The sequence below is a fragment of the Hyperolius riggenbachi genome, chromosome 3 (assembly GCF_040937935.1).
Source record: "Hyperolius riggenbachi isolate aHypRig1 chromosome 3, aHypRig1.pri, whole genome shotgun sequence".
Taxonomy (NCBI): Eukaryota; Metazoa; Chordata; class Amphibia; order Anura; family Hyperoliidae; genus Hyperolius; species Hyperolius riggenbachi.
This window is the reverse complement of record NC_090648.1, coordinates 226,251,771-226,265,345: the sequence shown is the minus strand read 5'-3', so window position 1 is coordinate 226,265,345 and position 13,575 is coordinate 226,251,771. Positions and strand designations below refer to the sequence as shown.

Below are 13,575 nucleotides of genomic sequence, written 5' to 3'. Positions count from 1 at the left end.
TAGCTATTGCTTAGATACCTTCCTGTAATCTACGGTAATCAAAATATGACATTGTTTCTTCTATCCCCGTCTATTGCAACCAGTACAGATCATCTGATATTCAGCCATTGCTTCAAATACTCCAATTGCAGCAAAAGCACTGATTGCAAGCCAGTTCAATTTAGTTTCAGTCATTAGCAGGTCAGCATTGCATGCACACGCATCATCAGCTATAACAGCATCTTCACTTTGCAAAGCTTCAAGAATGCAGTTGCAGTCAGCGGTGCACAGAGCAGGGTGGGAGGAGCTATAGGAGGCCGGCCTCGCCCACTGCTCTAACTCCACGCTGCTCGGAAGTAATCCCCGCGACCACGCTGTTACAATTCCTGGTGTGGGTAGATCTGCAAACACAGCGGCTGCTGAAGGGATTGCCGCCTGCCATGAGAACGCTGCAGAGCGTGAGTAACTACATCCCACTGGGGGAATACAACATACAGGGAGCTGGCGCCCCGCAAGTGAGGTATACAACTGTTATGACTGTTGCTGGCAGCTCCTGCGTATACAAGACTTGCTTAACACTATGCTCTGTGCACCGCTGACAGCAACTGCATTCTTAAAGCTTTGCAAAGTGAAGATGCTGTTATAGCTGATGATGCGTGTGCATGCAATGCTGACCTGCTAATGACTGAAACTAAATTGAACTGGCTTGCAATCAGAGCTTGTGCTGCAATTGGAGTATTTGAAGCAATGGCTGAATATCAGATGATCTGTACTGGTTGCAATAGACGGGGATAGAAGAAACAATGTCATATTTTGATTAGATTACAGGAAGGCATCTAAGCAATAGCTATTGCAGGAACCAGGAACTGCTAACTTCGCACAATACATCTGCATGCAGATATATATCCCATATATCGGCTGGTGTGAATGATTGGATGAGTGGAGCGTGTGGGGTAGCGGGGAAGCGCTGTGGCACTCCTAGGGCTTTTGTAGCGGTTTTAATGTTTTTACTGTGATTTTGATAAAATTCTATGGTTGTCTGTCCAATAAAGGAATCTTTTTGAATACTGGCAAGCGAGGCCTGGATTAGCTTTATTTTCCTTGGTAATTGCAGATATACAGTGGTGTGAAAAACTATTTGCACCCTTCCTGATTTCTTATTCTTTTGCATGTTTGTCACACTTAAATGTTTCTGCTCATCAAAAACCGTTAACTATTAGTCAAAGATAACATAACTGAACACAAAATGCAGTTTTAAATGATGGTTATTATTTAGTGAGGGAAAAAAAAACCTCAAAACCTACATGGCCCTTTGTGAAAAAGTGATTGCCCCCCCCCTTGTTAAAAAATAACTTAACTGTGGTTTATCACACCTGAGTTCAATTTCTGTAGTCACCCCCAGGCCTGATTACTGCCACACCTGTTTCAATCAAGAAATCACTTAAATAGGAGCTATCTGACACAGAGAAGTAGACCAAAAGCACCTCAAAAGCTAGACATCATGCCAAGATCCAAAGAAATTCAGGAACAAATGAGAACAAAAGTACTGTAATTGAGATCTATCAGTCTGGTAAAGGTTATAAAGCCATTTCTAAAGCTTTGGGACTCCAGCGAACCACAGTGAGATCCATTATCCACAAATGGCAAAAACATGGAACAGTGATGAACCTTCCCAGGAGTGGCTGGCCGACCAAAATTACCCCAAGAGCGCAGAGAAAACTCATCCGAGAGGCCACAAAAGACCCCAGGACAACATCTAAAGAACTGCAGGCCTCACTTGCCTCAATTAAGGTCAGTGTTCAAAACTCCATCCTTAAGAAAGAGACTGGGCGAAAACGGCCTGTATGGCAGATATCCAAGGCGCAAACTACTTTTAAGCAAAAAGAACATTAAGGCTTGTCTCAATTTTGCTAAAAAAAACATCTCAATGATTGCCAAGACTTGTGGGAAAATACCCTGTGCACCGCCGAGAAAAAAGTTGAACTTTTTGGAAGGTGTGTGTCCTGTTAAATCTGTCGTAGAAGTAACACAGCATTTCAGCAAAAGAACATCATACCAACAGTAAAATATGGTGGTGGTAGTGTGATGGTCTGGGGTTGTTTTGCTGCTTCAGGACCTGGAAGGCTTGCTGTGATAGATGGAACCATGAATTCTACTGTCTACCAAAAAATCCTAAAGGAGAATGTCCGGCCATCTGTTTGTCAACTCAAGCTGAAGCGATCTTGGGTGCTGCAGCAGGACAATGACCCAAAAGACACCAGCAAATCCACCTCTGAATGGCTGAAGAAAAACAAAATGAAGACTTTGGAGTGGCCTAGTCAAAGCCCTGACCTGAATCCTATTGAGATGTTGTGGCATGACCTTAAAAAGGCAGTTCATGCTAGAAAACCCTCCAATAAAGCTGAATTACAACAATTCTGCAAAGATGAGTGGGCCAAAATTCCTCCAGAGCGCTGTAAAAGACTTGTTGCAAGTTATCGCAAACGCTTGATTGCAGTTATTGCTGCTAAGGGTAGCCCAACCAGTTATTAGGTTCAGGGGGTAATTTCTTTTTCACACAGGGCCATGTAGGTTTTGAGTTTTTTTTTTCTCACTAAATAATAAAAAACATCATTTAAAACTGCATTTTGTGTTCAAATATGTTATCTTTAATTAATGGTTAACGGTTTTTGATGAGCAGAAACATTTAAGTGTGACAAATATGCAAAAGAATAAGAAATCAGGAAGGGGGCAAATAGTTTTTCACACCACTGTATGTCTTGAGTTAAAGGCCCGCAAACAAATCGGCTTGTCTGCAGATGAAGTGGATTTACCACTCTACGCATTGGAAATCCCGAGTGTCTTGCCTGTTGAGGACCAATGTAAACTGTTGGATATCTTATTTCAGGTTTGTTTTAAGGAGAACCAAAGATAAAATAAAGAAAAGAGTTTATACATACCGGCTCCCCGCTCTTCCGTCAGTCGGAGCCAGTCTAGCGTAGGAGAAGTGTGCTCTTTGCGTATCTCTCCAACAGCCGCTGGAGGAGAGATACGTAGAGGGCGCACTTCTTCTGCGTAGCTGGCTCTGATGACGTCAGTGACGGGAGCCGGTTCTCGTAGTTGCAGGCAGCGGAGGCGTGGGAGCGATCCGTGCGTATGTGGCTGGAGGAAGCCCCAGGTATGTATAAAATCTTTTCTTTATTTCGTCTCTGGTTCCTTTTAAGTTGAACATACAAATAGTACATTTTGGAAACTATTGATATCTACCATTCTCTCACAGCGACATGCTGGATAGTAGATCAGATCTCAGCAATGACCTTATCCAACATCACCTGCCACACTTGGTGGACTACAAAGTTAAGTATACCTTAGGGCTGCATAGTCAGGCTGGACAAATTGCTGGTAGTGTGTCTAGAGCTCCTTAAAAATTGCAGTCGTCACTGAATAGAGGCAGCCACTCGCTTTCTGTGACTGGCTCAGATACCTCTGTGTGCAGAACTTGCAGCAGGTGTCCTGAAAACTTTTCTGCTCACAGTTCAGCAATCATGGAAGCCTCTCTTCAAAAATGCTGCTAATGACTCCGATACATCCACAGTAGACTTAGCACTCTACTCTCCATGCTCCTTTGTTTTGCAGCGAGTAGGCCCACTCTAATCTGCACTACAAATGAAGGAAGCCTGTACTGCACTCCACAAACTACCAGGAGCGTCATCGCTAATAAGGGAAGAGATTCCCAGGAGTGCATAGAATCCCGTGGGAGGACTATGACGATACTTGTGTCAGTTATTGCAAAGTGAAAGTAGTAGCACTGCATCCTCTTTTTTATGTTCAAATTATTCCTCATCTTCCCAGGCAGCTTATTTGTACAGTACGGTATATTCAGCGTCGGTGCCATTCTTCATGTCTTACAAATGTTATCAGGCATCAACTCACTTGCACCCAGCCAGAAGAGAGCAGACGACCATGAGTTTTACACTGATATATGATGCATGCTCCGTCTATTGTTTACTATATCCAGAGTCAGCATCACGTAGAGGGCAAAAAAAATATACCAGGCGTTGCGCCTATAGACTTATAATGGAGATTGGCTGGGACCTGGAGAAGTAGTTTACTATACCCAAACGTTTACAGTATTAGAGATTATACTGTATGTTTGCCCTCTACATTCACACGTTTACCTAATCATGTCACATATCGCATCAGGTACACTTTAATGCTGGGAATACACGGTTCGTTTTTAAGCCAGATAGATGGCTCGATAGATAATTTCCGATCTCCCGTTCAATCGTCGCCGCTCGATTTGTGATAGAAGTGAATGGAAAAAGAAAAAAGGAGCAGAAGATAAGAGAATAGACTGCACAATAGAGCGGCAAAACGATCGAATGGGAGAATCGAGCGGCAGAAACAAAGCGTGTATGCCCAGCATTAAGGACATCCGAGGTGAAAATAAGATGATAAAAAAAAAAAACTATTGTATCTACCCTCCTTCTCCTAAAAATGACTTTTTAGATGTCCCAGTTTTATTTTATCTTTAAATCTAGTTTGTAAGTTTTTACTGTTTCATTTCTCTGCTCAATGACACATTCATTGAAGTATGCTAGAGCTCAAATCTATGATTTATTGATCCTTTTTATCTCTTTCCTGCTCTTAGAAGCCAATTAATGACAGGAAAGTGTTTTATGGCTGTAATTAATGGTCAGCGAGGGTTATGCTATAGCCTGACCAAGTCCAACCCGGACAGAAACTGTCACTTGCATACCTGATGTTTAAAGCGACACTGAAGTGAAACAAAAAATAAGATATAATGATTTGCATGTGTATTACAGCTCAGAAATAAAACATTAGGAGCAGAGATATAAGTCTAATATTTCCAGTACAGGAAAACGTGAGAAACTCCAGTTAACTATGCAAAAGCGCCATTGAGCTCCTAGACTTTCAAAGTCGCAGAGAGCTCTGTCTTCTGAAGCTTGTTATCTCAACTGTCAGTCATTGCATCGTCTTTTACTCTGCCAGAGGACAGGTCAATAGTTCACTGGCTTGCTCTGTAAAATAATTTAGATTGCGGAGTAGTGTGTAAACTGCAAATATTAGAGAATGACGCAATGTTATAAAAACACTATATAACTAAAAATATGAGAATATTTTCTTTGCTACTAATGTTCTAGTAAATATCCGTACTACACAACCAATTCATCATAATGTTTTTCCGCTTCAGAGTCTCTTTAAATCTTTCAGGCAGAGAAAGAAAAAAAAAAAAAAAAAGGAACATAGGATAGTTATTTGTGTGCTAGGCACTGTACATACACAGTTCTATCTTATGTCACATGTTGCCTCGGTTGCCCTTTAAGGCTAGTTACACACCAGGACGTTGCGTTTAGGGGACATTATAGGGCACGTGCCTGGTGCTCTCTGGTGTGGGCGTCGGAGTGAGCCGCGTTGTGCAGCTCACTCTGGCGTCCGTGATGCCTACTCTTGGACGCATGCGGCATCACGTGGTCCCGCCCGGCCAATCGCCGCACAGAGCGGCCGCTCCAGGAAATAAACACTGCACGTCACTGAGTGCAGTGAATATTAATTAGCCATGTGCCCGGCCGCTCTCCCCTCCTCCCCAACAAGACTGAGCATGTGCAAACAGTAACGCGGCTTAGCCGCGTAGAACGCACAGCATGCAGCACTTTGCTGCGTTACAATGTAACGCAACGTGGGCAGTGTGAACAGCCCACTTGTGTTACATTGCTGTGCGTTGGGGGAGCGTTACAGGCTGCAGTAACGTGCGCCTGTAACGCCCCTGTGTGCAAGAAGCCTAAAGGAAGAAACCATTGTTTACATATTTTCTAAAAACTGACACATGGCTGGCTGTGGTGACCCTGTGCCATTGGCCAGACTGAAATCTAATTTTTATTATCAGAAATTGTTTTCATTATTCAGGAACATGCTCTTGATCAAAGTAAAAGCTTGCTTTAGAAGAACTGACTTCCCAATGTTTTTCTCTCTCATGCATTGCTGTATGTAGGGGTCAAACTCAGCCTTTTTTTAAGCGCTAGCGATTTGAAAAAGCTCTTGCTAATGTAATGCTATGGGGAATTTTTATAAAATCACATCGCTCAAGTGGGATCACACCCATAGCATTACATTAGCAAGATCTTTTCAAATCACAAAGCGCTAGAAAAGCGCTCCTAGTGGGTTCCAGGCCTTACTAGGATTATATTACTAAGGGCTAGTTTCCACTGGTGCGGCGTGCGTCTCGTAGACGCACGCCAGCACTGAGCGGGTGGGCGGGATCGCAGGCGAACCCCATGAGCTGTGCCATGCACGGCTATGGGAATCGCAGCCTCCGCCGCGAATTCTGTAGGGGGTTCCGGCCGAATCGCTACTGCAAGAGATTCGGCCGGTGGCGCTGTTATCCCCTATGGCAGAGTTTCCCTGCTCGATTTGCCTGCGGGGAAACTCTGCGGATTTGCGGCCGTTTCCGCGATAGTGGAAACGGGCCCTAAAGGTCGCCTGAGCTGAACAACATGGAAGAATGTAAAGAATCTAGCTTAAACCTGGAAGGGATCTTTTTAAATGTAAAAATACACTCATCAAGGCCTTATTTATCAGTGCTGCACAAATATTTTTGCAACTTAAAGGGAAACTGAAGAGAGAGGTATATGGAGGCTGTCATGTTTATTTCCTTTTAGACAATACCAGTTGCCTGGCAGCCCTGCTGATCCTCTGCCTCTAATACTATTAGCCATAGCCCCTGAACAAGCATGCAGCAGATCAGGTGTTTCAGTGGTTCAGACTTATAAGTCTGATCTGACAAGACTAGCTGCATGCTTGTTTCTGGTTTTAATCAGATACTACTGCAGAGAAATAGACCAGCAGTGCTGCCAGGCAACTGGTATTGATTAAAAGGAAATACACATGACAGCCTCCATATACCCCTCTCTTCAGTTCCCCTTTAAAGGGCAACTCAAGCGAGAGGGATCTGGAGGCTGCCATATTTATTTCCAGTTAAACAAGTTGCCTGGCTATCCTGCTGATCCTCTTTCTCTAATACGTTTAGTCATAGACCCTGAACAAGCATATGCAGATCAGATGTTTCTGATATTATAGTCAGATCTGACAAGGTTATCTGCACAGTGTTCTCCCCCAGCAGTTTTTTTCCAACCGGTTGGCATGAAAAGGTAGGCGGGTGGGATGCGAGGGGGAGGAATTCAAGGCCAATGCAACGATGATTACAGCATAGGAGGAGGTTATGGAGGCGAGCCGATAACAGCCAGGTGCTCACCAAAATTAGCCAGGTGGAGCACCTGGCTAAAAGAGCCTGGGGAGAACACTGCTGCATGCTCGTTTCTGGTGTTATTCAGACACTACTGCAGCCAAATAGATCAGCAGGGCTGCCAGGCAACTAAAAGGAAACTAAATATGGAAGTCCTCCATATACCTCTTACTTCAGTTATCCTTTAAAGCACATCTAACTCGAAGCAAAGCTACCCAAGATACAAGCAGAGGTATGTTCATGCTGCGTGCGCATACCTCTGAATTGCGTGTTGCCTCTGTGAATTGTCTATCACTCTCTTCACAGCCCATTGTTCTAGTCACTCCACCTGCACCATCAGCCCCTCCTCTATAGCAGCATTGCTAGCCTGTAGGCTATTGACATGTCTGCAGAGCTAAGAACAAAACTGTCACCAGTGCAATAGAGCCCAAATTCCCTGCTAGCAACAGTCATTTTAGATACAGCCAATCACATAACAAGAGGTTTAAACCTATATGTAGACGTGGAGTCTAATAAATACTTCGGATTGGAACTTTAATACCTGATGGTTTAAAAAAAAAAAAAAAAAAAAAAAAAAAAAAAAAAAAAAAAAAAACACCAAGAGGGCATGAGCTAAAGTAATCTTTTATCAAGAACCCAATATTTTACTCAGTCTTATGATTTTCTTTATCTTTTCAATAAAGCCTTGTACACATAATCAACGCTGATTGATCAATCACTGGCTAATTTTACCACTTCCATGTAGCAGGAGAGATTATCTGCACAATTTGTTCATAGTATTCAAAATCTGTTGGCTCTCATACAACAGATGTGTGAAAATTGGCCGTCATTGGGCAGTCAAAATTGAATGTGTGTACAAGGGTTAAAGAAAACCAGAGCTGAGGAGAAAAAAAAAAAAAAAAAAAAAAAGTTTTATACATACCTGGGGCTTCCTCCAGCCTCAAGCGCTCGGATAGCTCCCACGCCGCCGTCCTCAGTCTTCTCATCTTCTGTATCGGGTCCCATCACTTCCTCCAGTCGCGGCCAGCCTGAGGCAAGTGAAGTGCGCTATTTACATATCTCTCCAGCAGCTGCCGGAGAGATATGTAGAGGGCGCACTTCTCTTATGCAGACTGGCCTCAACTGGAGGAAGTAACGGGACTCGATACAGAAGACTGCTGAAGACGGCGGCGTGGGAGCTATCTGAGCGCATGGGGCTGGAGGAAGCCCCAGGTATGTACACAACTTTTCTATCTTAGCTCTGGTACACTTTAAAAATGTACCAAAGACGAAAAATAGTCACATTTTTATACATACCTGGGGCTTCCTCCAGCCCCATCCGCACGGATCGCTCTCACACCGGCGTTCTCAGCCTTCTCCAGCTCCGGTACTGGGTCTTAGAAATTCGGCCAGTCTGAGCAAATGCAGTGTGCTCTCTCCATCTCTCTTCGGTGGAGAATAGTACTGCACAGGCGCAGTACTATTCTCCGCTGGAGACGGACGGCGCACATTGCGCATACGTCAAACTGGCTGTGAATGCCGAAGTTACGGGACCCGGTACTGGAGAAGCCTGAGGACGGCAGCATGGGTGTGATCCATGCGGATAGGGCTGGAGGAAGCCCCAGGTATGTATAAATCTTTGACTATTCTTCGTCTCTGGTTTCTTTTAAGTGTGATTCTACTGCTGCCATAACACAATATCACTTTCTCTGCATCTTTAGGGGCCGAAAGCTGTCTTTTAGCCATGCTTTACTTTTAAATTGGATCACTATTTTATTCAGTGTCCTCCAATTATGTGCATATCATTTCCCATGCATCCTTGCCTTTAACCAACTGAATGTGAAAGAGGTGTTCTTTTTAAGCAAACCTAGAGTTGTGGGGAATTAGATACTTACCACAGTAGTAAGAAGTCTCTGGATGGTACAGAAGCTTCCTTGGTCCTCAGACAAGCCCGACTTTCAAGCACAGGGTCCCTCTTCAACTTCTGTTGAAGTGCATTCAGACTGGGCATGAGTAAACAAGGTCTGTAGAACAAAGCTACTCGAGCAGGTTTTATGCTTCAGTACACGAGTGCTTAGTTCAACTGGGTATGCGCAGAACTTCCTCGCAGGCCGGGTCTGGATGCGTTGATCAACAAGAAACCGGTTTTACAAGCTTTTTTGAAATGGGTTTGAAAGGGACCCTGAACTAGAATAGTGAACTGTAGGAGTTTGCGCTGTTTAAATGCGGGGAGGAAGAGGGCCAACAGAGCGACACAGACGTGGCAGGTAGGGCAAGGACAAAGCAACTGGCTGTCACTCGGCTAAGCTGATCCCGCCTGGTGGACTTCAGGCAAAGAGGCAGTCGATCATCGGGGGCTGATGTACACACACAGGATTATCGTCTCAGCTGACTTTAATCATGTGTGTGTGTGTATACGGGACTCAACCCTGACCTACCCCTTTTCAGTTCCTAACACTAATAACTATTACTCCTCTCAGATGCCTGATGCCAACTTCCATCTCTGCCCGACGCCTGACGTCAACTTCCACCTCTGCCCAATGCCTGGCGCCAACTTCTACCTTTGCTTGAATCTAACCTCTCTCGCTCTGACCCCAAATGCTAGCTACACATGATTTAACATTTTTGCCAGATTGACAGGAATTGGATGATCATTCTGGCAGGTCTGATCTGTTTCCAGTCGATAATGGGATCAATTTAGCAAAGTTATCATAGGATAATTGATCAGGAGCAGTTTGGACATGTAAACACAATACAACTTCCCACCAAAATTACCTGTTGATCAGACAGGAAATTGAACTATGTGTACCTAGCATTACTTTACCCCCTCCAAATAGCACATTTCGATACCACATGTGCCGATCCTGAAAAATCGTACTGCGCATGCATGGCAGCACATATTGATGGAAATTAGAAGCATCTCTTCGCAAATCAAATTTGCAGTGTAAAAGAAGCATTTAACCATGTCACCCTAGGACAATTACACTCAGCTAGCTCAGTAGCTGTAGAAAAGAATCCATGATCTAGAGGGGGTTGGGGAGGACATACAAAATTAGTCACTATATATTAACATGTTTTGCATGGATTTTAATTCTCAGCGATTTTGCTAGATATACCTATAGACTTTACCTGACCACTGAAACTCTCATCTGGTGTGGCTGGATGCTCGTCCAAGCACCTCTTAGGTATTCTCTGCATAAACTGAAGGCTCTCATTTGCAGCTCTTTGCTCAGTTCAAGCCTTCGCCCACCTGGTGACATGGGCTCTGCTGCAGGCTTTGCATCTTGCTTAGCATCCAATGGCTTCGTATTGCTGGACGGGGGGTTTTCCGGTGGACTGGACATGGCTCCGGTATGCTCATTACACGTTATAGCGGAGAGAGAAGACAGCTGAGCTTCGCTTCCAGGCCCTTCCATGCAGTCTGGCCTGTCTGGTGCAGCATGCTCTGCCTGCGGACTGACAGTCTAGTACCGGTCACCAGACTCCTCCAGCTCATCTCCAGTCCACTACGTGTATCCGACACGCCCTCTCCGGGGTCTACAACGCTGCATCCAGTCACAGCCTGCAGACGGGGCGGCGCCAGGGGGTGGGATTTGGCAGTGCTGTAAGCTCGCTTGTGATCATGAAGCATCGACACGGCTCCTTCATTTAATTGTATTGGCTGCCGGGGTGTGACAGAGAGCGCTGTGTGAGCGAGACCACACCCAGGTCCGGCCTCTCCACTCACTGAGCGCCTGCCTCTCCGCCCTATGAACGCCCTCTTCTCCGCCCACTGAGCTCCCTCCTTTCCAGCTCCCTGAGCATAACTAGCCACTGCTGCTGTATCCTGCCCGCCAATCAGCACGTGTTTGACTTTTCCCTGACCCGCCTACACATCATTCCCGGGTGAAGGTGTATTACATGTGGAACTGCAAGTCTCAGACGCCCAGCCATCCGTAATGTGAGTCGGGCAGTGAGAGAGAGGATACCCGTCCTTTGTGTAACTGCCAATACAGGCTCTATTTTCTATATTCTGCTGCCCGTGCCTTGCTCTGCCTGCCTGTTACCTGTGAAAGCCAGGTACACATCATAAAGCTAGGTGGAGACTTTTCTGAAGCTGCAGAACATAAACTAATCGAACAAATCTATGGTTGATTTACTGTTTGATTTATTTAGGCATTTTATCAGTCTGTAAATGTGCATGTTGGGAATTGCTTTGTGAGCAGGAGAGATCAATTAGTGCATGAAGGTGGCCATACAACGGCAAATGGTCAGTAGCAGGGGTGTAGCAATAGGGGGTGCAGAGGTAGCGACCGCATCGGGGCCCTTGGGCTAGAGGGGCCCCAAAGGGTCCTCCCTCAATTACAGTATTAGCTCTTTATTGGTCCTGTGCTCATAATAATCACTTCTATAGATACTTTGAATAGTGGCAATCATTACCAAACTGTTTCCCATCCCCTTCTTGCATCTCTGACAGTGTAGTTGCCATTGGAAGGTTTTGGTGCGCCGTATCAATTGCTATGTATAGAGTTCTTGGGGGGCCCCATTGTAAAACTTGCATTGGGGCCCATAGCTCCTTAGCTACGCCACTGGTCAGTAGAATCGACCATCAGACAGATCCCTCTCTGATCAGAGAGGGATCTATAGCTACCAGTGTAGTGTACATATAATTCAGCATAAAATCTGTGCAGCATACCTCCTACCTTTTTGAGATGAGAATGAGGGACCCAAGCCACACCCCTGATCACTCCCTGGCACACCCCTAGTTGCATACACCATATGCTTTTCAGGAAAAATATGTTTTGTAATGCAAACTACTCTGGTCCTTTCTATTCTGGTTCATTTTCCTTCATATTACCATTTGAAAATAATATCAATTTAAAAGATGTGAATAAAGTTTAGAGCAAATTAAATAAAAAAATTTTCAGTCGAGAAATATATATATATTTACATAGAAAGAGGGACAGGGCTCCCAAAGAGCGACTGTCCTTCCAAAAGAGAGACAGTTGGGAGCTATGCCACGGTGAGCGTGGAAGTGGTGATGTTTACCTATCTGCTGGGGCGCCTTTTCCAGAGTCCCATGCATTTTCTTTATCGCTAATGGTTGTGCCTGATCCCCCCCCTGACTCGGCGGAATGTGCATGACCTTGTATGTGCCATACGGGCACCCAGTGGCGATGGAGAGAAGACCTGAGACACTGGAGGAGGTGTGCCAGCGGACAGGTGAGCATCGCTTTTACTCTCCCCATGGGCCTGAGGGTTACACATTACAGATGGGGGAGACTCCTGGGCACAGAACTACTCATGCGGTACACAATAGTTTTTGTATTGTGGAATTATGCAAATTTAAGTTACATTAACAAATGGGAGAGTAAACTAGGGATATTTACTTTCTATGTGCTCTTATACAAGATTATAACTTTTAGAATAAGATGCCTCGGAACGTTGAAGTGAAAGCAAGAGTTCTTGACTGGGAACATACTCTTCAATTGTGTCAAGAATTGAGCAAGAGCAGTGGGGAAAAGATCCTGCAAAGAGACATCTTCTTCAACACCTCACAAGGCCGCCTCAAACTTCGGGATTTCCAGGTTCGATTCTGACCATGTAACTTTCCTAAAATTACAGGTGTCATAACATAGCTCCTAAAACTACATCTGTCTTACCATATCTTGGCTATTTCTGTCCTCTTTTATTTATTTATTTTTTTTATTTTAAGAAATTCTAGTTGCTGGGCTGCTATTGAGAACTCTGTGTTCCACATAGTCAATCCCATTAAAGAAAACCTGAACTGAACATTAAGGCTGCTTACACACCAAGACGTTACAGGCGCACGTTAGTGCGCCTGTAACGCTCCCCCAACGCACAGCAATGTAACACAAGTGGGCTGTTCACACAGCCCACGTTGCGTTACATGTAACGCTGCACGTTCTGTGCAAAGTGCAGCATGCTACGGCGTTGGAGCGGCTATAGCCGCGTTAGACTGTTTGCACATGCGCAGTGGGGGGCGGAGAGGAGGCGGGGAGAGCCAGCTACAGTAGCCGCGCACATGGCTACTTAATATTCACTGCACTGGCGGGCGCTGATTGGCCGGCGGGACCATGTGATGCGGAGTGTCTCGCTCCGCATCACGTGGTCCCGCTGGCCAATCAGCGCCACTCTGGGAGACATTATAGGACTCGAGCCGCCTAACGCGGCTCACTCTACCGTCGGCTCTTGCAGCACCATACGTTGTTAGGTGCACGTTATGCGACCTTAACGTGGCACCTAATGCAACGTCTTGGTGTGCAAGAAGCCTAAAAGTCAAAATAAACATTCACAAGTCATACTTACCTCCTGTGTAGTCTACTCCTCAATATATTTTTCCTCTCCAGCATCCTGTTTGTCCACTGTGATAA

At 45.0% G+C, this 13,575-nt stretch overlaps 1 protein-coding gene across 2 annotated transcripts in view; it reads right to left on the bottom strand.

The window, feature by feature from the left end:
* CHKB (choline kinase beta) overlaps positions 1-10,858 on the bottom strand; it is a 72,860-nt gene extending 62,002 nt beyond the window's left edge. The window contains exon 1 of one of the 2 annotated variants that reach the window (XM_068275872.1): positions 10,331-10,858. In XM_068275872.1, coding sequence (XP_068131973.1) covers positions 10,331-10,617 — 287 coding nt within the window. In that variant the 5' untranslated portion in view covers positions 10,618-10,858. The remainder of the gene's footprint in view (positions 1-10,330) is intronic. The other variant, XM_068275869.1, reaches the window with a different exon arrangement.
* Between the last annotated feature and the right edge of the window lie 2,717 nt (positions 10,859-13,575).